Source organism: Ips typographus, linkage group LG11, assembly GCF_016097725.1.
Source record: "Ips typographus isolate SLU linkage group LG11, UJ_Ityp_2.0, whole genome shotgun sequence".
NCBI lineage: Eukaryota > Metazoa > Arthropoda > Insecta > Coleoptera > Curculionidae > Ips > Ips typographus.
This window is the reverse complement of record NC_138432.1, coordinates 4,674,581-4,699,254: the sequence shown is the minus strand read 5'-3', so window position 1 is coordinate 4,699,254 and position 24,674 is coordinate 4,674,581. Positions and strand designations below refer to the sequence as shown.

The 24,674-nt window shown below is 34.7% G+C and overlaps 2 protein-coding genes and 1 long non-coding RNA gene across 3 annotated transcripts in view; 1 reads left to right on the top strand and 2 right to left on the bottom strand.

The window, feature by feature from the left end:
* The window catches only part of LOC145735120 (hexosaminidase D-like), a 132,671-nt gene that overhangs the window by 100,456 nt on the left and 7,541 nt on the right, over positions 1-24,674 (bottom strand). The gene's annotated exons all lie outside the window — the stretch shown is intronic.
* Positions 271-1,445, bottom strand: LOC145735176 (uncharacterized). Its single transcript, XR_014179596.1, has 3 exons — positions 1,333-1,445; positions 574-753; positions 271-385 (listed from the first exon to the last, which is right to left on the bottom strand). It is a non-coding gene; the product is annotated as an uncharacterized LOC145735176 (long non-coding RNA).
* LOC145735121 (uncharacterized) lies at positions 20,258-22,572 on the top strand. The gene is made up of 2 exons (XM_081988877.1): positions 20,258-20,749; positions 20,804-22,572. Exon 2 carries the CDS (start codon positions 21,407-21,409, stop codon positions 22,394-22,396), a length of 990 nt encoding a protein of 329 aa, XP_081845003.1. The 5' UTR covers positions 20,258-20,749; positions 20,804-21,406; the 3' UTR covers positions 22,397-22,572.

The window sequence follows — 24,674 nt, the reverse complement described above, 5'->3', positions numbered from 1 at the left end:
TATCAAAATTACATATACCAACCAGGAAACAAACCTAGAAGACGCTTTTCAACCAAAATTTCATCTGAAACCAGGAAAATACCATTCACAACAGTCACGTGGCCTTTCTAGACCAATTGTAAGCTTGAAAAGCGGCTTTTTTAACCCAAATTACAGATAAAAATATGAAATTAACATACAGGACATAACCACAGTCACGTGACCTCTATAGACCAAGTTGTAAGCCTGAAAAGCCTCTGACAGGTAAAGATTAAGCTAGAAATGTAAACAAAAACAGTCACGTACTTTAGTAGGCCAATTGCAATCGTGGAAAACGCTTTTTAATCTACATTTCAGCTAGAAGTCATGAAAATGCGATACAGAGCATGCACAATAGTCATGTGACCTCTGTAGACGAATTGTAAGCTTGAAAAAGCCATTGACAGGTAAATATTAAGCTAGAAATGTTAACGAAACAGTCACGTGACCTTAGAAGGGGCCATTTAACAAGCTTGGGAGACGCTTTTTAACCAAAATTTCACTTAAAACCAATGAAAAATGCCATACCAGAGCATGCACAACAGTCATGGTGACCTCTGTAGACCAGTTGTAAGCTTGAAAAGCTTCTGACAGGGAAAGATTAAGCTAGAAATGTAAACCAAACAGTCCAGTAACTTTATTAGGCCATTGCAATCGTGGGAAAACGCTTTTTAATCTACATTTCAGCTAGAAGCCATGAAATGCCATAGATAGCATGCACAACCGTCATGTGACCTCGTGTAGACGAATTGTAAGCTTGAAAAGCCATTGACAGGTAAATATTAAGCTAGAATGTTAACGAAACAGTCACGTGATCTTAGAAGGCCATTTACAAGCTGGGAGGCGCTTTTAAACTAAACATTTCACTTAAAACCATGAAAATGCCATACAGAGCATGCAAAACAGTCACGTGACCTTAGAAGGCCACTTACAAGCGTGGAAACCATGCTTAAACCCAAATTTAGAGCTAAAAACTCTTGAAATTTCATACAAAACATGCACAACTGGCGCGTGTAGTCTGTAGAACCAATTACAAGCTTGGGAAACGCTTTTTAAACCCAAATTACAGCTAAAACGATGAAAAAACCATACAGGACATACACAACAGTCACGTGACCTCTTTTGACCATTGTAAGCTTGAAAAGCTTCTGACAAGAAAGATTAAGCTAGAGGTGTAGACCAACATCCAAAACAGTCCACGTGACTTTAGAAGGCCATTTACAAGCTTGGGAGGACCGCTTTTTTAACCTAATTTTCACTTAAAAAAAACCAATGAAAATTCCATACAGGAGCATGCACAGACCGTCATGTGACCTCTGTAGACCAATTGTAAAGCTTGAAAACCCTCTGACAGGTTAAGATTAAGCTAGAAGTGTAAACGAAACAGTCACGTGAGTTTAGAAGGCCTTTATAAGCTGGGGAGCTTTTACCCTAATTTCACTTAAAACCAATGAAAATGACATACAGAGCATGCACAACAGTCACGTGACCTCTATAGACCAATTGTAAGCCTGAAAAGAGCCTCTCGACAGGTTAAGATTAAGCCAGAAATGTAAAACGAAACAGTCACGTGACCTTAGAAGGCAATTACAACTTGAAAAGTCTCTGACGGTAACAATTGTACTGTAATGTAAACGTACCATGCACCGTGAACTTAGAAGGCCATTAATAAGCGGGGAGAACGCTTTTTCAGCCAAATTTCAGTTGACAACCATGAAGACGCTATATAGAAACATGCACACTAGTCACGTGACATCTGTGTCAGAAACATTGCAAGTTTGCAATGTTCTGACAGGAAATAAAAACTAATTCAATAAATTCCAAACAAAACTGTCAACAAACGTCAAAAAATTTGATAATTTTCAAGAGGTTTACGCATAAGGGTTGTGTTCGAAAGTATCTCCGCGCGAAGTCATTTGACAGTTTGTCACGTGACAACCGGTTCGTTTTTTTAAATATGTTGATCAGATGACACATTGTCAAATTTTCGGACCAGCACGAGTTGGAAAAGTTTGTTAAATAACATACGTCAATGACGTTAAATTTCCAACTCGCTCAGTTTGCATAGAAAAGGAACGACAATTACTACGTCATTGCCACTAGCTCTGGGACGGACTGTAGGTTGCCACGTCATTACTGTGAAAAAACGTTATGAATAATGATACTAAATTGAGTTCAAACAAGTTCAAAACAAACAGTAAAATAAATTATTCGACACGTTTGCAATCAATTTTGGAAGTGAAGTCGATTTTGATACATTAAAATATTTCTAGTTACTGCAGTCATTCATTTCATTCTCAGTGGATTTTAGACGTTTGCTTCATTTCTCACTCAGGGGTAATTCAGAGAATGTTTTTGCAAAAATGTGATTTTTCTATTATCCTACTCGAGTTAACGTAATTTTACAAAAGGCACAGTAATAATTCGATTTGTTCTGAAGCGTTGAAGAAATGAGTCAAAATTAGTTTCGTATTAGTGTACCTATACGAAAAAAACCAAATTAAAGTATGATGATTCACAGCGGAAAAAAGATATGTCAAAGATTTTATTCTGTATAAAACTGTAAAACCGTCTAAAACTTGGATTTCATTAAGTTTTTATGTTGGTAGGAACGAAATTTGTTACATCCTAATTTACGTTTAATTTTGATGAAATTTAATACCCAGAATAACATGATAGTAAATTTAAAGCATATTGCTTTAAATTTTAAGAAAAAACCACAAAAAAGAATGGTTCAGTTTAGTAGTGGTTCACTTGAGTTATGACGTGCAACTAAACTTATAATGGATAGAACTGACAAGGTAAGTTTTGATCTAGTTTTACACCCTGACGATGTAATTAGTAAAACAATAACTTATTTGTTGACAAAAATTGAAAAATTTTAACGTTTAGCAATAATTCGGGCAGTGTTACCAAATCAAAAATTCCCTCACCACTAGTGAGAAAGCGTATCAATCAAAGTTTCCTCAACATTATTATCTTGTTTGTTTTTGTGTCTTAAAATATGAAAACTGTCGGTCGCCTTAACGTAACACTACAAAACCAACAAAACGCCGAACACAAAAGTGTACATAGTTAGGTTGTTAACGTTATACTTAGAAGATGTTTAGGGAATTTGTTTTTTTTTTCTTGTCTTTGTGACTCGGATAATTGCGCGGGGAGTTTCAACCCACAAATTTTCGTCATTATTGTTGACGACAGAATTCTAAAAGTACCTTGGCGAGTTGATTTTTTTTACGTTGTATAGACTAGTATCAAAAGGTCGTTAATTGATTTTATAAATCCATATTTGTGCACTTAAGAAGAATATATCTGTACTAATATTATTGTATATTTATATATAAATAAATATATGACCAGATTATTAATATCATATTTGGTATATTTTATTTTGTTTCCCTCAAATTAAATCAATTAGATGCATTAATTTTATCGCATCATATTATTGACTAGGCCGCTTAAATCATCCTGTAAGCACAAAATTATACATTTCGAAATGTAGTTCAGAAAAGGTCAAGTGTAATTTAGAAAAAAAACATTAAATTCAGAATCCATGAAATAAAATTCAGAACATTCAAAGGCAATCTATAAAATACATTATCTGTGCACTTTAATATGTAATATACTTATAATACAATGAATGTTATGAAAAAAAATAACACAATTTAGGTTAAAAATTAAACTGTATTATACTTTACGATTTCTGAATTTCAAATGATTAAATTGCAGTTAGAAATGGTGTAGTTTTGACCACTCCCACTAAACGCTCGTAAAAGTTCTGGAATTTATTACAGACTAAATAATTAATTAAGGCCTGCCCTGTTAACCTACCAGGCAACGCCACTACAGTGTTATAGGCTGTAATTTTAAGCGTCTACTTTTATGTCTATATTTGATGACAGACTGTCAGAATGCCCTCTTTTTTTTAATAATGGCAGTTTTAACGGCCAGTCCGACATTTTGATGCGTTTTTGAATTAGCAGAAGCAAAGCAGAGATGTACAGAGTGTAACAAAGTTACTTTTCTGCAACCTAATGCGGTAAAGTTACTTTTTCCACTTTTTTTTCTTTTCATAAATAAACAAAGAGAGTCGTCTTAAATAGAGTAGTTCTGTGTTCCAAAATACCTTTCAAGTACAGTAAAAAGCAACAAATCCAGAAGAAAAAGTGGCTGGAATAGTTATTTTTCTAACAAGTGCGGGAAAGTGATACTTTCCCACACGCTGACTGAAGTATCATTAACGAGCGTTGTTTTGGGCATCAGTCGAGTGCGGGGTAGGCACTTTCCGCACGTGATATCAAACATCATTTTTTTTCAATAATTGAAAATAAATGACAACTGAAAATACAAATTTTAATAATAGTGACATACATTTCATATCATTGTAACTAAAATATACAGTGTGGTCCAAATTGGTGATAGCATGTATGGGGATATCCGTTATCGTAGAGATACAGGATCGGTTAAAATGGGAAAAGTTTTAGGGAATTCTATGCCAAATTCATACCCGGTTTTAAAATTAGATTATCATTTGCCGTTTTCCGGAAATTGGAAAACGTGAAAACACTGCATTTTTAACTTTTCCTTATAGGTCCTTAACGAAGATAAAAATGTTTTTGAAAATGTTACCTTATTAGGGCACTTTTTAACGTAGAATACGATGGTGTGTTAGAATACGATGATCTAATTACACCATCGTATTCTACGTCAAAAAGTGCTCTAATAAGGTAACATTTTCAAAAACATTTTTATTCTTCGTTAAGGACCTATAGGAAAGTTAAAAATGCAGTGTTTCACGTTTTCCCAATTTTCCGGAAAAACGGCAAATGATAATCTATATTCAAAAACGGGTATGAATATGGCCATTGAATTCCCTAAAACTTTTCCCATTTAACCGTCCTGTATCTTCTTACGATAACGATATCCCATCACCAATTTGGACCACACTGTATAACAGCACATTTTAAACTTATTAAAAAAAAAATTTAAACTTGATTACTATAATAGCTTATTGATGTGATGAATTGCCTCTAATCTCTACTTGTTACTAATATTGATAACAAATATTGTATGAATAATAATTTGGAATATGATTTGATATCTCAGCAGATTGCTGTCAAAAGTCATCTTCAGATGGTTTAAATATTTCATTTCATGCAGGTAATAATAGAAAGCTTTACTAAAACCAAAAAACCATCAGGTCAATGGTGGTTCAAATTTGCTTGAATAAGTCACTGTCCTAATAAGTTTTACCAAAAGAACTAAAACTAGTAACAAGCAAAAATTGACCATAATCACGTAAAAAAAGCATGGTGGTAATTTCGAACAAAGGTTAGCATATTTCAATTTGCGGATTTTTAAATTCCTATTTTATTTGCAGTTTTGAAGAAAAGTATAAAAATTTGAAAATTACCGTATTTGTCATCTGCTTAAATGATGGTACAAATAGAAATGGTTTTCGCAATAAAGCTTTTGGTCAATCTGAGCTTTCAGACACCGACTTAAAATTTTAAATTTTATACAGTGTGACCCATTTAGAATGGAAACACCCCTATAAAATTTTAGGTTATTAACCGATTTCAATGATTTTTTTTTGAAATATTAGTAATGAAATGTCCTATTATGGTGGAGAAATTTAGCGATTTCTTTATTGAAAAAATTACTACGCCACGGATGCTATAGTGCTTTCAAATAAGCTGTGACCAAATTTCAATGAAAATCCATTCATTATAACAAAGTTATGACAATTAAAATTCACAAAAATTCAAAAAGACACCCCTGCATCAACTGTTGCCATAGAAATGGTGTTACTATTTACTTGTTTATTATTAATTATTAATTGTTTAATTTCTAAAAAAAAAAACAAAAAAAAAACTACAAAAAAAAAAAAATAAAATTTGGTCACAGCTATTTGAAAGCACGATAGATCCAGTGGCGTAGTAATTTTTCAATAAAAAAATCGCTAATGAAAATTCTCCATTTTCTATCAAGAAAAAGGATCGTAATATGACCTGAAAAACTGAAATAAATATTAAATTTTCCTCCCGTAATAGACATTTCATTCCTAATTATTTCAAAAAAAAAATCATTGAAATCGGTTAATAACCTAAAATTTTATAGGGGTATTTTCCATTCTAAATGGGTCACCACTGTATATAAATTTATTAAAAAGGCAATTTTTCCCCACCCTTGTACGTCAATTAAAAAAAGATTCATATGTAAGATACTTATAGTGGTGATTTGTGATAATGATTCTTCATGTGGCTCTCATTTATGCTTTTTTTCCCTCATCTACAGAAATGAAACAATAAAATAATAATAAATTTTGTAATAAAAAATAAAATGATAATAATACCATATTTTGTTAGTGGGATTTTAAATATTCTATTAAACTTTGATTATGAACAAAATAATGACATAACCGTTGATTTGTTGCAAATAGCACAAGACGCAAAAACAATAAAACGTGTATAAAGGCAATGAAAAATCGACCTTCTATGATCCACTCCACCAAAAGAGGCAAAGTAGTTTAAACAAATTCACTTTTAGTTCGAATCGTTATACCCCGTTTTAGTATTGACTGGCCATAACACGTCGCGGTTTGCTTTCAGGGCGACTTTGAAGATTCAATTTGATATCTAAATAACCGAAAAGTGCGTGAAAGTGTTAAGTTTAAATCACTTGCTGACAGGTTAAAATTTCACAGGTGAGTGTCATTCTAGTGATTTTCATAGTTTTGTCCAGAAAAATAAATTTAAATCTCGAAAAAGGATTGAAAGAATGAAAGAAGAAAGAAAATTGGGTCAGGATGGCTTGCACTTGTCGTTAAAAAGTGACTCTCAGTTGAAAAGTTTGTTGAGAGAAGGCAAGCACTTGAAAGGCGACACCTCTAAACAAATTACCTCCAGCTTGGCCCGAACTGTTTGGTGTAATTTTCTGTTTATTATGCCCTGGAGACTTTACAGATTTAAATAAGGTTTTCCTTTTTATTATTGGAAAGAGAAAAAGTTCAAGTTTATGAACTGAATTTGTGTTAATTTGAGTCTGGCTGAGGAATTTTTGAAAACCACTGATAGTCACGTTATTAACAATTCAGTTTTTAGTTATGTTAATAAATCTGCAAACTGAATTTACAACTTTTAATTATACAGCAGGGTTCCCATAATGGTAAATAATTTCTGGGACCCAAATGATTCAATTTAGCACAACTTATGTCAGATGAAAAGTAAAGTTGTTCCAATCCTCAAAGTGGTCCAATGTTTTTTACTCAGGAAAGGGAAGAGAAAAAATTAAGTCGTTGTGCACAAAATTTTTATTGCCGGTACCAGTTTCGGCTCTAAGCCATCATCAGGCCTTAAAAAGTTTCTTCATACCAAATAGTAAAAATGATCATCTTGACAGGTAATATTTGGTTGAGAGGCAATGAGCTGATGTATTCAGTCTCTAAGAAGATTACAAATTGCAATAATGTGTGCAAACTTTAAATGCAAGCTCGAAAACCGGTGATTTTAGGGATGCCAACTAAGTATACCTGTTTTGTTAAGAAATATTGGATCACAGATATTCGGATTTCAGTTTGGCTTTACCAGAAAAAAGTACAGCAATTTTAAAGCAATGTATTATTTTGACCCAATTAAAATTAAACTACTAGAAATTATATTAATAATTATATTTTTATTTACTTATTTATTATTAATTATTATTATTACATCTTCTACTTACTTACTTATGGGACAGCTTGTTAATATGCCAAAGAACTAGCTTCATATAATTTCTTCACTTTTATGTAATTGAGTTTGGTGCAGGACAAAACTGCAAAATAATCACTCTGGTAATTTTCGATGGACGGTACAAGTATTTATACTGAGATTATTCCAATTTAATCCCACAATTAACCCTCCGAACTGTCCAAAACCTTGGACCGATAGTCTTAATTAAAATCCGCAATCAAGTAGAAACATTTGACGTCTCAGGGTGCCAAAACTGGGGTAGTTTCGGTATTTGGGACAAGGTTGATCCGACTAGATGCCATGGGGATGCTACAGTTTTTAATACACAACTCGGGACCCCCCCATTAAAAATTACAAGGCTTCCAGTGTTGGTTAATTAATAAATTGGACAAGCTTTAAATGGTTGTTTGTTGCCTCAAAAGAAACTAAGTGTATACCTATGCTAATAAATATTTTTACTTCTACTCCTACATGGATATTGGTTAATTCTCTAACAGTTTAGAGAACGAATAAGTAGGCAATTTGAGTAAAATGCCGTTTATTAAAAAATAAAAATTATTAGTACTTTCCCTTAGATATCCGAAAATTATTTTTTTACTAATTGACTTGATAACTGAAAACAAAAAAACACTTTACCATCATTGTCACTTTTCCTCCTCTACAACGAGGCATTATCATCACCATGATCAACTTTAATTTTTCTTATGGGCGCCATATTAAATTGTTGACTGATATCATGTAAAATGCATTCTTTCTGAAGATACAATTTGTGATTTTAGTTAAACTGTAACAAAAAACAAAATATATTTTAATAAGTCTGTCTAATAATAATTAAAATTCTGTCTAATATGGCGTTCCCAAAACAAATGCTCATTGGTTTGAAAATGTCAATGATGTCACGTGAAGAAGTGACTTAACAGAGAATTGTTCAGAAGTTATTTTCAAGATACCTTTTTAAAATTAAAACATAATTTTTAACTTCCTTGTGTCTCTTTAAATAACCGAGTTCCCCATGGTGAGGCTTGTAAAACGGGCACCCTGTATAGATCCATCCTTTACTTTCCGCAACAGTGCGATATGAAATAGACCAATCACAGACAATTTTCAGTGTGCGATATGAAACAGACCAATCAGACCAATTACAGCTAATCCTTCACGTAACCAAAACAATTCTTTTGATTGTCATCTTCACTGACATGACAACAGTTTTTGAAACGAGACGTGTTTCTTGAGACGTGATGGACAGTATTTTGACATGTCACGTGATCGTCTAGCTGTATAGTGTTCTAAACCACGTGACAACAGCCCCAAAACGCCAAAACTGTTAAACAAAAGTTGCAAAAATTATGGTTGGAAAAGTTTTCTTTCAGTATTCGATATAAAACGGGTTTCGATATTTATTACAGTTGTCACGTGACTTAAGTAGCTAAATATCTAAAACCGCGTGATATATGTCACTAATGTCAAACTGGGCAACATTTCCTAGAATTTGCAAGAATTACAGTTTAATATATAGTTTGTTGTTGAGGTGCGAGAGAAGTGGCAACACCGCGGACCGACAGAGCATCTACAAGTCTTATAAGGTGGACACGAGCCTCCCCTTTGCTCCGTATATTCAGTTGAAATAAGTGTAAATCAAAGAAATAAATACAGTCCATTATTATCAACGTTAACATTGGTCCATCGACCGGATTTTGGTGAAGTTTGGAGAAGAATAAACCAAAAACAGTGCCCATATTAGTGAAACTAAAGGCCACATCGACGAAGTTATTAACGCGGTGCAGTCGTGCACTTGACGCCACTTGAAGGAAAACGCAATTTCAAGAAATTTGCGCCACGGGTCAGACGGCAAGTAGAGTTTATTTATTATTTTGTAAAATATACCTTCGACTGTGTCATAAATGGCTAACATTACGGAATTGAAAGCCAAAAGGGGTGCTGTAAAATCCAAGCTAACTCGTTTGAGAACTTATTTACAGGAAAATGTTATAGGAAAAATTAATGTTCCTGATAGTGTATACAATCAGTTACAAGTTAGGTTGGAAAAAACAGAACCTCTTTTCGAAGAGTTTGAAACACTACAGTCAGATATAGAGTTGCTAGATGATTCCGACGCAGGCGAAAATGAAAGAACTTTGTTTGAAAATATATATTTGAGTTGATTGGCGAGGTTAAGGCTATTTTAAAGGTTCGCTTTGAGAGTTTAATTGCAGTGGATCGGTTGAGTGCGGTTCATGCTGAATCAGTGGTTGGTTTCAACGTCTAACGATCAGGTTCGCTCTATGGTAAAATTACCTCCAATATCAATACCAACCTTTGATGGTGATTACAATCATTGGTTAGAGTTTAAGGACATTTTTACAGCACTGGTTCATGATAATGAAACACTCACAAATATACAGAAGTTTTATTACCTTAGAGCTTCTTTAGTGAAGGAGGCTGCTCAAAGTATTAAGTCGTTGCAAGTATCCTCTGATAATTATGCTGTTGCCTGGCAAAGTTTGTCAGATCGTTTTGAAAACAAAAATATGATTATTCACAGTCACATTCGAGATATTTTTGAACATCCTAAGATTGTTAAAGAGTCACACGTTGAGTTAAGAAATTTATTTGACACATACACAAAACATTTGCGGGCTCTTAAGCATTAGGAGAAGAAACTGAATCTTGGGATCGTTTAATTATATACATTATGTGTAATAAATTTGATGCAGTTACTAGACGCGATTGGGAAAGTTTAAATTACAGGCGACTTACCAACGATGAATGATATAAATACATTTTTAAAACAAAAATGCGATATTCTGGAAAAGTTGGAAAGCTGCAAACTTAATAAACCCTCAGGTGAAAGTCAAGTTAGCAAGAAAACTCGAGGCTACGGGTTTTCGGCTATTGAAAAAATGAAATGTTACTTCTGTCATGAAGAACATAGTGTATTTAATTGCAGTAAATTTTGGGTTTGTCGGTAGCTGGGCGCATTTCCGAAGTAAAGAGATTAAAATTGTGCTCTATTTGCCTTAGAGACACACATCCATTTTGGAAATGCAAAATGAGAAAATGTTTCAAATGTCATAAGGCACACAACACAGTTTTACATTTTGACCGAGAAATTCCTAACAATCAACCAAATGTGCCAACCGCTGGCGCTCAAGAAAACGTTATAGAATCACCCGAGAATTCGACCGCCGCCATTGCACGCGTTGGGACCGGGGCCGATCGAAATATAATCGAATCGCAATGCGACGTTGCGCGATTGGGCGGACCGTCCCAAGTTTTGTTATCGACTGCGATGGTTTTACTAATGGGAGATAATGGTAAAATAATAAAGGCACGCGCTTTACTGGACGGGGGTTCACAATCAAATTTTTTATCTGAAAGGTTATGCGACAGTTTAGGATTAATATCGACTCCAATTGAGCATATAGTAAAAGGCATTGGTCAAACAGTTACAAATGTAAATAAATTAGCAAGTTTAACTATTCAATCGTGTAATGGTGATTTTCAGCAAAAAATAAAATGTCTTGTTTTACCTAATATAATATGCAAATTACCAACTGTCAGTTTTAATAAACAGATAATTAAAATTCCAACTTGGATGAAATTGGCAGATCCTACATTTAACGAGGTAAGTGACATAGATTTACTGTTGGGTTCTGATATTGTTTGGAGAATTTTAATTCCTGGCTACGAGACATTAGGAAAACATTGCCTGTATTAAAAAATACATTATTTGGTTGGGTGATTGCAGGAGAAGTAGGAATGTCTGGCAGTTCACAAATTTCACAAGTTAATTATTGCAATTTGGTGATAAATTCAGACGCACTAACAGATAATATTATTGTTAAGTTTTGGGAATTGGAAGAATTAAGTAAGACTAAAATATTATCTGAGAGTGAGAAAATTTGTGAAGATTATTTACAAAGACTGTCAAAAGAGATGAGTCAGGAAGGTTTGTTGTTAAAATACCGTTTAAGCCCAATCTAAAAATGTTAGGGAGTTCCCAAGAAATTGCCAAGCGAAGATTTGAGCTGCTTGAACGAAAATTAATTAAAAACTCAGAACTTAGAGTAGAGTATAACGATTTTATGAGAGAATATTGCGAACTTAAACATATGTCAGAATGTGATGAAGAAGTAGTGAAGGTTTTTTCCTACCACATCATGCGGTCTTGAAAACGACTAGTCTAACTACTAAGTGCAGGGTAGTCTTCGATTCTTCTTGCAAAACTGACACAGGATTATCCCTCAATGATGTCCAGTATGTAGGGCCGACCTTACAACAAGATATTTTTTCTATATTGACTAGATTTCGAACTCATTTATATGTCATGACAGCCGACATTTCAAAAATGTATCGGCAAATACTGGTGGATACAGATGAGCGAAAATATCAAAGGATATTTTGGCGTTTTTCAGAAACCGATGAACTTAAGATTTATGCTCTGAATACCGTGACTTACGGCAATGCTTCATCGCCTTATCTAGCAGTAAAATGTTTATTTTACTTGGCTGAAGAAGTAGAAAGCGAGCATCCATATACTAGTAAAATAATAAAAGGGATTTTTATATGGATGATCTGCTTACAGGATCGAACAGTCCAAGAAGAAATATTAGAACTCCAAAAAAGCGTAACTTCAGTTCTCAGATCAGCCGGGTTTTCGCTACGGAAATGGTTATGTAATGATGATGACATCTTGAAAAGGTTTGAGCTGGATGAAAGTTTAGATGTCAGCATGATACACATTGGCCAAGGAGAACAAAATAAACTCTTGGAATATACTGGGATTCCAACAATGATTTAATCTGTTATAAAATCAATGTTCCTAATATGTTAAATGTTGAGTGTCTTAGTAAAAGAGCAATATTATCAATAATTTGTCAGATATTTGATCCTTTAGGGCTTTTAGGTCCTCTGATAATCAGGGCAAAGATAGTCATTCAAGATTTATGGAAACACAAGGTAGGTTGGGATGAGCAAATACCACAGCAAGTACTGGAGTCCTGGAGTGAGTTTCATCGAGATCTGGACAATATTGGTAGCATTAGGATCCCAAGACATGCCATGATAAATGGGTATGTTGCTTTTGAGATACATGGATTTTGCGACGCGTCAAACAAAGCTTATGGAGCTTGCGTGTATCTTCGTTGCCAGTTGCCCTCGATGGAGTGGGTTGCAAATTTATTATGTGGAAAGTCTAGGGTAGCTCCGTTGAAACAAATAAATATACCACGGCTAGAGTTATGCGGAGCTGTTCTGTTGAGTAATTTAGTAAAAAAGGTAGCCGAGTCGTTGGAAATAAAGCCCAGTAAGCAGTACCTTTGGACGGATTCAACAATTGTACTAGCGTGGATCAGAGGTACCCCAACCAGATGGAAAACTTTCGTAGCAAACAGGGTAAGTTGAGATACAAACGTTGTCCAACGCCAATGACTGGGGACATGTGAATTCAGGCGACAATCCCGCTGACTTATTGTCAAGAGGTGCTTTAGCAACAGATTTAAGTCAGAGTAAGTTGTGGTGGTTTGGACCCAAATGGCTCAAGCTCAATTTTTCTGAATGGAATTTACCAACGGAAGTTTTGCCAGAAATTATACCAGAACAGTGCAATTCCCTGACTTGCACGTTATTAACAAAAGAAAACGATGTATAACAGAGTTAACAAATAGATTTTCGTCTCTACCGAAAATTGTAAGAATCCTTGCGTACGTTTTAAGGTTTACTAAAAATATTAAAGAAAATCAGAGACAATTAGGAGCACTTTTACCTTTAGAAATTGACAAAGCTTTAAAATGTTTAATTATTGCCGTTCAAAAACAATGTTTTTCACTCGAATACGACCTTCTTTCTCGAAATAAACCCATTAATAAAAAAAGTAAATTGTTAACCTTATATCCATTCATTGATGATGGCTTAATTCGGGTAGGAGGAAGATTAAGGAACGCGAGTCAATCGTTTGACAAAAAACACCCGATAATTCTCCCTAGTAAACATCGGTTAACTAAATTAATAATAACGCAAGAACATGAACGACTATTACATTGCGGTGTCCAGACGCTTCTTTGCTCAATCAGAGAGCGTTTTTGGCCGATATCGGGACGAGGTGTTTGCAAAAATATTGTTCGCAATTGCGTGGTGTGCTTTAAGGCGAACCCAAAACCGTTAGAGTATTTGATGGGGGATTTACCTGCCTGTCGAGTAAACAGTTCACCACCGTTTGCAAATGTTGGTACTGATTACGGAGGTCCTTTCTATATCAAGGATAGAAAAACTCGGGGAGCAAGATTACAAGGCTTATATGTGCTTATTTGTCTGTATGTCCGTCAAGGCAGTTCATATAGAGCTCGTCACTGAACTAACCACTGAGGCTTTCATGGCTGCATTTAGACGATTTATTAGTCGCCGAGGTAGACCAGTAAATATTTATTCCGATAACGGGACCAACTATGTAGGCGCGAATAATGAAATTAAAGCTGTTTATGAATTTTTAAAACAAAAGTCTGAAATTATTGCCAATCAACTCTCAAACGAACTAATTCAATGGCATTTCATCCCAGCAAAATCGCCTAGCTTCGGAGGCATTTGGGAAGCCGGTATTAAAAGTTCAAAATCGCATATTAAACGTGTAATTGGTAATAAGACTTTAACGTTCGAGGAACTTGCGACCATTTTGACACAAATCGAGGGTATATTAAATTCGCGTCCATTATGTCCGATGACGTCTGACCCTGAAGATTGTTCAGCTTTAACTCCTGCGCATTTCCTGATTGGCAAATCCTTAACAGCTCTTCCAGAAAGAGATTTAACTCAAGTGCCAGAAAACCGTTTTAAAACACTGGCAGAATCTCCAAGTAATGGGTCAACACTATTGGTCTAGGTGGCATAAAGAATATTTATGTGAACTACAGACCAGAGTCAAGTGGAAACGAAGTTTTCAGATTTGCTCCAAATTGGATCGCTAGTGATTTTGAAAGAGGATCATGCACCACCCTGCAACTGGCCGCTAGGACGAGTAACCGAACTAATGCCTGGAGCGGACGGTGTGGTACGTGTTGTGAAAGTGCGCGTAAGAAATAACAACGTAACGAGAGGTGTAAACAAGCTTTGTGTTTTGCCAAATGATGATTGGACTCAGAAGACCGATCATAATTAAGATATTAAGGATATGTAAAAGGCCTGTTGGCTTGTTTTTTTCGCTACTGTTAGGTTTATTTAAATGACAATAATGTAAGTTTTAAGGAAACAGTAGTACATAATATTAGATTAAGTTAGTTATAAGCAAGTTGTTCAAGTTTCTTGTAGCATTGGACTTAAAGCGTAAATTTATATATTAGTTGTTAGTTAAATAGTTTCGAAAGTACCGGAGTACTTCCAAGGCGGGCGGAATGTTGAGGTGCGAGAGAAGTGGCAACACCGCGGACCGACAGAGCATCTACAAGTCTTATAAGGTGGACACGAGCCTCCCCTTTGCTCCGTATATTTCAGTTGAAATAAAGTGTAAATCAAAGAAATAAATACAGTCCATTATTATCAACGTTAACAGTTTTCTTATAGTTTTTCAAACGAGACGTGTTTCTGCGGCTTATGACCGTTATTTTGACAATTGTCACGTGATCGTCGAGCTATATAGTGTTCTAGAACCACGTGACAACTGTCCCAAACGTCAAAACTGTTAAACTGTGCTCAAAAGTTGCGAAAATCATGATTTGGAAAAGTTTTTTTGCAGTATTCGATATAAAACGTTTTTCCGAGATTTATGACAGTTGTCACATGACTGACTAGCTAAATTATCTAAAACCACGTGATATATGCCACTAATGTCAAAACTTTTAAAATTTGCCTAGAATTTGCAAAAATTACAGTTTAATACAGTTTACAACAAGACGTGTTTCTGAAAATTATGAAAGTAATTTTGACAATTTGACTGCCACTACGTCAAAGTGTGACGAGTTAGATTCAATTTCCAGGGGTGTAATAAGCGTTTTTACATTAAAAAAGTCACTTTTTTCAAAAAAAATAAGCAATTTGAAATAACCAGATTGCTGCTTGCTGCTGCAGAAAAAAATTTCAAAGAGTGAAAAATTTCCTGAAATTCCTTACTTAATTGAATTTGAACTTTGAGCCGACAGTTTTTCTCTGCAACCGCATACAGAGTGACTCAAAAACTGTGACAAAACTGTAAACCAGAATCTACTAAGGTGATTTTTTGAGTACACAAAAACTAGATATTTTGAGTGACTTAGCATTGCTGCAGCTCAAAAAATAGCCGAGATATTGACAGTCAACATTTTGAGGCTCTATTTGAAGAAAATCGAATTTCTGGTTCACAAAATCGTTTGTGTGAAATATCTCCTAAACTACTAGAGATACGGACTAAGTTAAAGGAGTGGAAGTGGCGTAAAAAACTCTAAAGAACCGACAAATCCCTACTAAACTACATACAGGGTGACCAAACTAAGTTGTACTCACATTGATGATTCAACTCACCGTGACATAACTTTCCAGTACTGTGTGAACAAAACAAAATTGTACTAACTCTGACCGTAAATTTTAATATTTATGCAGGAAATTTGTAATAGCAAAAGTCCGGATTCTGCATGTTTCCCTGTCGGTCCGATGTAATTAAAATTCAGCTCAGATATAAAGGGTGATAGTTTGCGTCGTTGCTACATCGCTGGAATTCTAAATTCGGGTCAAGGATATTTGAACGACCTTTTGGCCTTGGACGGGTAAGTTTCACAGAGAAAACACATCCACAAGTTTTTCAAGAGGGTGTCGAAGAGAAGGAAACTCCAACAGGCTTCGTTAAAGTTTATTTTCTGGTACATTTAGGTAGGTAAACGCAAGTCTGGCAAATTTGGTAACTGATACCTGGAGCAATTACCCAAATTATAATGGATTAGAGATCAGTTTCACTTCCCGTTTGTTCAGGCGGTATAAATATTTGAAAACCTGTAGCCGAACATCGATCTTTAGTGCAAACTTTAATTATTAGATAGGAACGTTACTGTTTCCTGTGGTTATGGGATTATTATAGCAATCCTGGCACACTATATAGGAAGAGAAGAGGAAATAAATAATATTAAAACGACAAATTCCACATGACCTCCTGATTAATTTCCACCTATCGGTAAATGCTATTCCGAAATGGCATTTTCGGTAGCCGCAAATGCCGAGAATATTCATAAAACTGAAAACGAGGCTCTGGAATCTCTGCTTATTGCTCTAATGATTTTAGGAACTGAGCCGCGACGTTCAAATTTTGATAGAGGTACAGTTTAATTAGCTTCGTAATCAGCCTTTGTGGACGAGGCTTTATATTTTATTACTTTGGAAAGTTAAGCTAATTTTCCGGCAAATTATTACTTAGCCAACATTTTAGAATAATCAAGTAATGTTGTTTGTGTTTAATAGATTGTTCAGCTTTATTATTCTAGTCCTAATCCTCGGGTAATATTTTGTGTAAACCGGTACTGACAAATTTCCCCTGAAACTGCATGCAGGGTAATCAAACCCTCACAACTTATATTTGTTGTTTCACCCTGTACACCAGAGGCCGCTAAGAAGAATTTGGAGAATACTACTGAAAATAAATTTGTTGAGTAGTTTTATCGTTACTGTACCTCAAAAAACAAAGTGAGATATTGACAAAGTTTTGAGACACTTTTTCAAGAAAATAAAGCTTCTGTTCACCTAAAATGGATTTTGTGAAAAATCTCTTGATCTAGGAAATTTACGGAAAAAATGTGAATGTGAAAATTGCGTAAAAAACTCTAAAGAAACTGAATCCGAGTTTTGAACCTGCTAATTCCCCCTGAAACTGCCTACTGGGTGACCAAACTAACAACTTCCAGTTCTTTGGCTCACCCTGTAAATCAGAAGCTGCTAATGTATTGGTTGAGCACACCACGGCAAAGAAGAAGAAAAATGGAATTTTTAAGTGGTTTACCATTTTTGTACCTCTGAAAACAGCCGAGATATTGACAGTCCAAATTTTGAGGTACTTTTTCAAGAAAATGAAGATTGAGATTCCCAAAATAGAATGAAAATGGAGTTCTGGGTATCAAAATAAATTCTGTGCAATATCTCCGTAACTAGTAGAGATACGGGAAAAGTTCAAAGAGTAAAAAGAGCGTAAAAAACCCTAAAGAAACTGAATCCGGGCTTTGAACCTACTAATTCCACTAAAACTACATACAGGGTGGCCAAACTCTAACAACTTTCACTTCTTTGACTTACTCTGTGAAGCAGAATCTACTAAGGTGATTTTGAGAGCACACCACAGCAAAGAGCATAAAAAAAGGATTTTTTGAGTGGTTTACCGTTGCTTTACCTCTAAAATTAGCCAGAATATTAACAGTCAAAGTTTTGAAGCACTTTTTCAAGGAAATAGAGTTTCTGGTCACCATAAATGAATATTGTGAAAATCTCCTAAACTACTAGAGATACGGAATAACTTCAAAGAGTGAAAATCACGTAAAAAACCTTGAAGAAACTGAATCCGGGTTTTAAACCTACCAATTTCAACTGAAACTCTATACGTGGTGACAAAACTCTAACAACTTCTGCTTATTTGACTCACCCTGTAAACCAGAAGATATTAATATAATTTTTGAGCACACCATTACAGAGAAAAGAAAAAACGAAATTTTGTAAGTGGTTTACCGTTGCGGTACTTTAAAAAACAGCTGAGATATTTACAGTCAAAGATTTGAAGCACTTTTTCAAGGAAATTAAATATCCAGTCCCCACAATAGATTGTGTAGAATATCTCCTAAACTATCAGAGATATAGAAAAAGTTCCTGAAATAAAAATTGCGTAAAAAGCCTTAAAAAAACCTGAATTTGAACTTTGAACAGGCAAATTCCCACTGAAACTGCATACAGGGTGATCAAACTCTAAAACAGCCTTTCTCTTTCTCGTTGGTTTTAAATGAAGTAAAACATTTTAGTACGATTTGTTCGCCTGAATTAAAGTCATAATTACACTATACGAACATCAATTTTCTCCATTTATAAATTTAATACGTTGCCTTGGGCAAATAAATATGAATATCAACTTACCAAGCCATGCAACAGTATAGAAAAGTTAAACTTTGACTCCTATAATTCCCTCTTTGGCAAAACACCTATCCACGTGCATCAAAGAGTCAACACCAATTTTATCCCCCCACTTTCAAATAATTACATTTATTACCACATATTGTAATTCCTTTAAAGTGTAATTTGTTGGGATTTTAGTTGTGCAGGATTAAACTGAACCAAACACTTGGACTTTGTTGGAGAAGACAACACGATCTGTCTGCATTATTTCCGAGTTAAAGATCTCATATATACCCAGTGTATAGGGAACAAAAGGCAGACATTACGTTTGTTGTTTCGGTCAGTTTGAATGCAACTTGGAGAGTGGATTTTCCTTTGCGGAAAATTGCTTTTTTTGGTTCACTCGCCTACAATCTGCAATCTACTTTATATTCTTATCGCATGCTTGAATTAAGAACGCTATGCAGCTTATGGGGTGTGTATACGTTTAAGGCTCATTTACACTTCAATTGGTTTTATAGAATAACCCCACCATTTCCATATTTAAGACTAGGATTATACAAGCAAAACGGAAACAAACGATAAAAATGAATAATGATCTTCGATGTGAGCTGGTGTGTAAATGGGTCAGTAAGAAATAGTGGAACACGTGAAATGAATGAACTCTAAAATTTATACTCAAGTTAGAACATAACTTTGGATTAATCATTGTTTATCTATGAAATACAATTCCTTCCACATTAAAATGCAATGTTTAATGTGTTGATAAACATTCTGTTGAGGCTTGCATTCTGATGTAAAGATAATATACAAGTTGATATTATAGGGAAATCTTGATCAGCTTATTGAAACTTACCTAAAAAACCGTTTAAACAACATAAACCTTATTAAAATTATAACAGGAAATCTGTCTAAGATGTACAATGTCAAAACCAAACTTTCCAGTTCCTGTTTCAGTTCAAAACTTTCCATATTGCATCTGAAGTTAGAGATATAGTAAAACGGTTGTAACTGAACTTTAATTAAACAAATTTCGATTTTCCAGCTAAAGAATCAACAAGCAGTGTAAGGGTCAGTTTTATAAAGTAAAATTTAATCATTTAACTTGCACAGCTGTTAAAACTTATACCATAAAAGGGATGGAGGAGATATAAGCCAGATGCTGATGACAATGCACTTTTTTTGCTTCATAACACACTTGTCCCATAAATAACTTTTATTATACTTAACAGAAAATACTACATTTTCAACTGTTTATAAAATACAGTAAATATGACATTTTCGGAACAGCGCACGGAATTTTTTCCCGATCCCTCTTTCCGTGCGCTTAATAATAAACATAGATATCCATGATACTAGATATATCCTATGGCAACCCGAAGAAAAAAAGGAAACGAGTAATGTGTCTATAGCAACGATTTATTTATTAATGACAAATTTTATTTTCTGTCAGTGAAAATTAAGTATTTATGTATTTATTCACCGCCCTCTGTACAAGAAAGCCAAGAAGGTGCATGCCAAAAATTCCAATATGGCCGAAATATGGGATTGACAGTTTGCATTTGTTGTATTGTGGAAATTGAGTTTTTGGATGATTAAATTAATTTTTAAGGTTTAAAGTCAAGACTTGGGATTACTTGCCAAAGTAATTTTTGTTTGCTATTATATATTGTTGTTTATATGTTTATTGTTCTAGTGAAAGTGTAGTTTGTGTTCATTTTATTGTGTTATCACTATTGTTATTGTTCCTTCATTGTTCTATAATTTGTGGTTGGTTTTTTAACTTAAATTCTATTGCCTCTACAATATGCCGTCCACTGGTTGTTTGCCAAATTTCTAAAAGCAATTTGGTGAAAGGCCCAAAAGTGTCAGTCTTTTACTTTCCAAAAGACCCTGCTCGAACCCAACAGTGGTTGAAAGCTTTGAAGTGGAATGATTTTACTCCAACACAATACTCAGTGGTAAGTACAATATGCTTTCTCATTCAGTAAACTTATTGCCTCTTACATACATAGGTATGTGAGTTACATTTTGAGAGCAACAAAGGTTTACTCTGAAGAAACAGGACAATTTTTAGAAGTTCTATTGGCACATTTACATTTTAAAAGAAAGGTCTTGGTAATAATATAAAACCCATTTACCAGTTTTGCTTACCTAGATTCAAGGATTTCCAAATTTTCTTTGATTGAGCAGTTTTTACATTAGTTTGTTGTACTTTCCAAGACAAAGGGTTCTAACCAAACTTGCTTTGGCTGGACTTTATTGGATATAAAAAGCCATATCTATACATATCTGGATCAGGAATGAAGCGTTCTTTGATTTTTCACTCACAACTTCTAATCAACTACACGAAAAAATAAAAAAAAACATATTTTCTACTGCATCTCCATAGGTTTGTGTACAAAAAAAAATCCGATAACGCCGCCATTAAAATGACATTCTAGGCTTTCTTGTAAAGAAGGCGGTGATTTATTACATTTTGCAAAAATGAATTCAGATTGTGAAGAAAATCGGGATATTCCCGAAAATATCTTACAACGAGCGGCAGAAGTGAGTGCAGATTTATTACCAGTGAAATCCAGGTTGAGATATGAACAAGAATATAACAGTTTTACCGAATGGCGGACTCAGAAACGAATCAAATTGTGAGTGACGATATTCTTTTAGTATATTTTTCTGAAAAAGCCAACACTATGAAATCCTCCACTTTATGGAGTCGATTCTCTATGTTAAAGAGTTGTTTGGCAATAAAAGAAAATACTCACCATCAATATCCAAAAACGATTGCTTTTTTGAAACGACTAGCTGTAGGATATATACCAAAGAAATCCAAGATTCTTACAGCAGAACAAGTAACCAAATTTTTATGTGAAGCTTCAGATGGAGAATATCTACTAGCAAAAGTAATTTTAGTGTTTGGCATCTTCGGTGCATGCCGCAGAGATGATTTAATACGTTTGAGTTTAGATGATGTGGAAGATAATGGGCGTTTCCTTGTCGTGTTCTTACGAGATGGAAAAACTCACAGGTCAAGAAGGTTTACCATTACCAATGAAAATTGCAAATTCGATCCCTGTACAATTTACCGTAAATACGCAGATCTCCGCCCTAAACATATGGAGAGTAGAAGATTATTTGTTGCATACCGAAACCAAAGATGTTACGCTCAACATGTTGGGTGCCATACTATCAGTGGTATTCCAAAACTTGTTGCAAAATACCTAAAACTAAAAAATCCCGAAGAATATACCGGACATGGGCTAAGGCGCTCTTCGGCAACCATGTTGGTGGAAAACGGCGGTGATTTGCTCACTTTGAAAAGACACGGAGGATGGCTTTCTTCCAATGTAGCAGAAGGATATATAGAAGAGTCCATACAAAGAAAAATTGAAGTATCACGGAAGTTGTTTAGCCCTTGTAACTTGGAAACTACAACATCTGTAACAGTCAATCAAGAGAACCAAAGCACACACGAACACTCCGCTTCAACATCTTTAGCAGAGTCTTTAGTTCAACAAAAAGAAATGCAAAAGGGATTGAGCTTCAACAATAATACGAATTGTACAATAAATATTACTATTAATAATAACGGTTCTGTCCAAAATTAATTTTCTTAGAATTACCTAATTGTATTTTTTTTGTTAATTTGAGTTGTATGTACTTACATTTTTACTGTTTTAAAAATAAAAATAAATATTCCCGATTTTCTTAATAATTTTTTGCGATATTTTTTGTTTATGTTGATTTCAGGTACCTAAGTATAATAAAAAATATCGTTCATTACTCGTCCAGAAATTGATTTTCCGTTCTTGTATGACTTCCCCTCATTTCTGTACTGGTAATGAAATATACTATTTTTTAGTGGTTCTTCTATGCTTTTATAGTTGAGACTAAAAATTTTATTCAAAGCATCAATTTTGCGAGTAGCAGCTACACAGAAACGTTCTCTAGAGTTTTTGCCTGACCTATTTCATCATCAGGGTTCTCTGTACGTTTTCTATATCAAAAGAAACTAAAATATTTGCATATTTTTAAATATGGAGAGTGTGTCCACTAATGAAGCAGCTGCATTATGCGGCATCAAATACAATAGCCAAATGCGTACGCTTCTAAATATACATGCGAGGTACACCAAACTGGTTAATCAAACAGTCCCGTTTGCACAAGACCGCAACTAAAACCCTCTGGAACCGCGTTTATTCCCCCAATGAACTGAAAACGTCCCTTTGATGTGTCTAATATCCAGACGGGCAAATTAAATTTTCACCTTTGTACACTTATCCCGACGCATGTGAGTGTCCTAAGTCTAATTTTAGGGCCTAAAGGCGTGACACTCGGAGTGTGAAATATATATGTAAGAGGTGATTGAGGCGGAATCGATAGGATTATAGATGGAATATGGAGTTTGTGAGGCATTAACGCTGCTTTTTTGACCGTACACAAAAATGGGGGATTAGAAACGAGCGAACAGTCAAAGACAGCGAGAGCTCCCATCCTACATCAAAGACTTCTCTACAGTCTTTGGTCAATTTTGTTGTCAATCACCGTGAAATCTGATTGGTTTAACGAATATGGTTTCACTGAACGTAGCGTAATGCGTGTAAATTTGAACGCAAAAGGATTAGATGCTTAATAGTGTTTTATTCAACGAGCTCTTTATGATAGCCATTAATCCCTAAGGGGTTGTTCCTCCCGTGGGATTAATGGCCATAAAAAACGAGGATAATACTATACTTTGTCCACGACCACTAATACCAAGTGAAGTTAAATGTCCAACGTACTTCTTAGCATTGAATAGGTGGTCCACAATGTAAAATACACAATTTAAAATAAACCAATAAAACTCTCTCAGAAAATGAATTAATCTGCTTAGTACTTACTAAATTGACATGTACAATGATTTCGATTTTTTTTCTGGTAGCAAGTTTGTACTTGTCGTTTTGGCAGCCGGTACTATTTCTTAATCACTTCACTATCCGAATTCATCTATAACAAAAATTACAGCGCAAGAAGCAAATATTTGTTTTAAAAGTACCGAAATAAAATCGAAATGGCGCCAAAACAACTGATATGTCAAACTTGATACAATCAGGGTCGCGTTTAGAATTCCCGTCGGTGTACGCATCCTGGCGAAATTGGGGAAAAAATGGGTCACGTGAACAATTTATTTACATAACAACATGATGTGATTTCTGAACGCAACCCAGCGTCGCCGCCTACGATCGCGAGGGCACTGACGTTGTCAATGTCAACTTGGCAAACCACAGAAGATTCCAATATGGCGGGAATAGTTGTGACAGTTTGTATTGTGGAAATTGAGTTTTTTAAGGATTAGATGAATTTTTACGGTTTAAAACCAAAACTTGAGGTAATTTTTGTTTGCTGCCTGTTCGTAAGTGTTTCAAGCAACATTGTAACAGCAATTCAGGAAAAAGCCCAACCGTGTAAGTCTTTTACTTAAAAAAAAACCGGATCTAACTCAACAGTGGTTGAACACTTTGAAGTGGGATGATTTTACTTCAACACTATACTCAATGGTAAGTACTTTCTAGTACAGCAAACTTATTAGGTACTTGTTACATGCACAGGTATGTGAGTTTCATTTTAAAGCATCCTTCATTGTGAGAGCAACAAAAATAATTTTGAATGAACGTTTTTGGTAAAAACATAAGAACCATTTACCAGTTTTGCTTACCTAGTTTCAAGGATTTACAGATTTTCTTACATTGAACAGTGTAGTTGTACTTTCCAGGACAAATGTTGTAACCAATTTGTTTAGGCTGGACTTGATTGTGTATAAAAAGCTCCTTTAATTACTCTGACGTTATATGACCCTCATTTAGCTTCTGTCAACACGCTGAATATTAGTACATTATTGGTTGGTCG

Excerpts from the sequence above, each read along its gene's own strand:
- LOC145735121 (XM_081988877.1), top strand. The coding sequence starts at position 21,407 with ATGGCGGACTCAGAAACGAATCAAATTGTGAGTGACGATATTCTTTTA.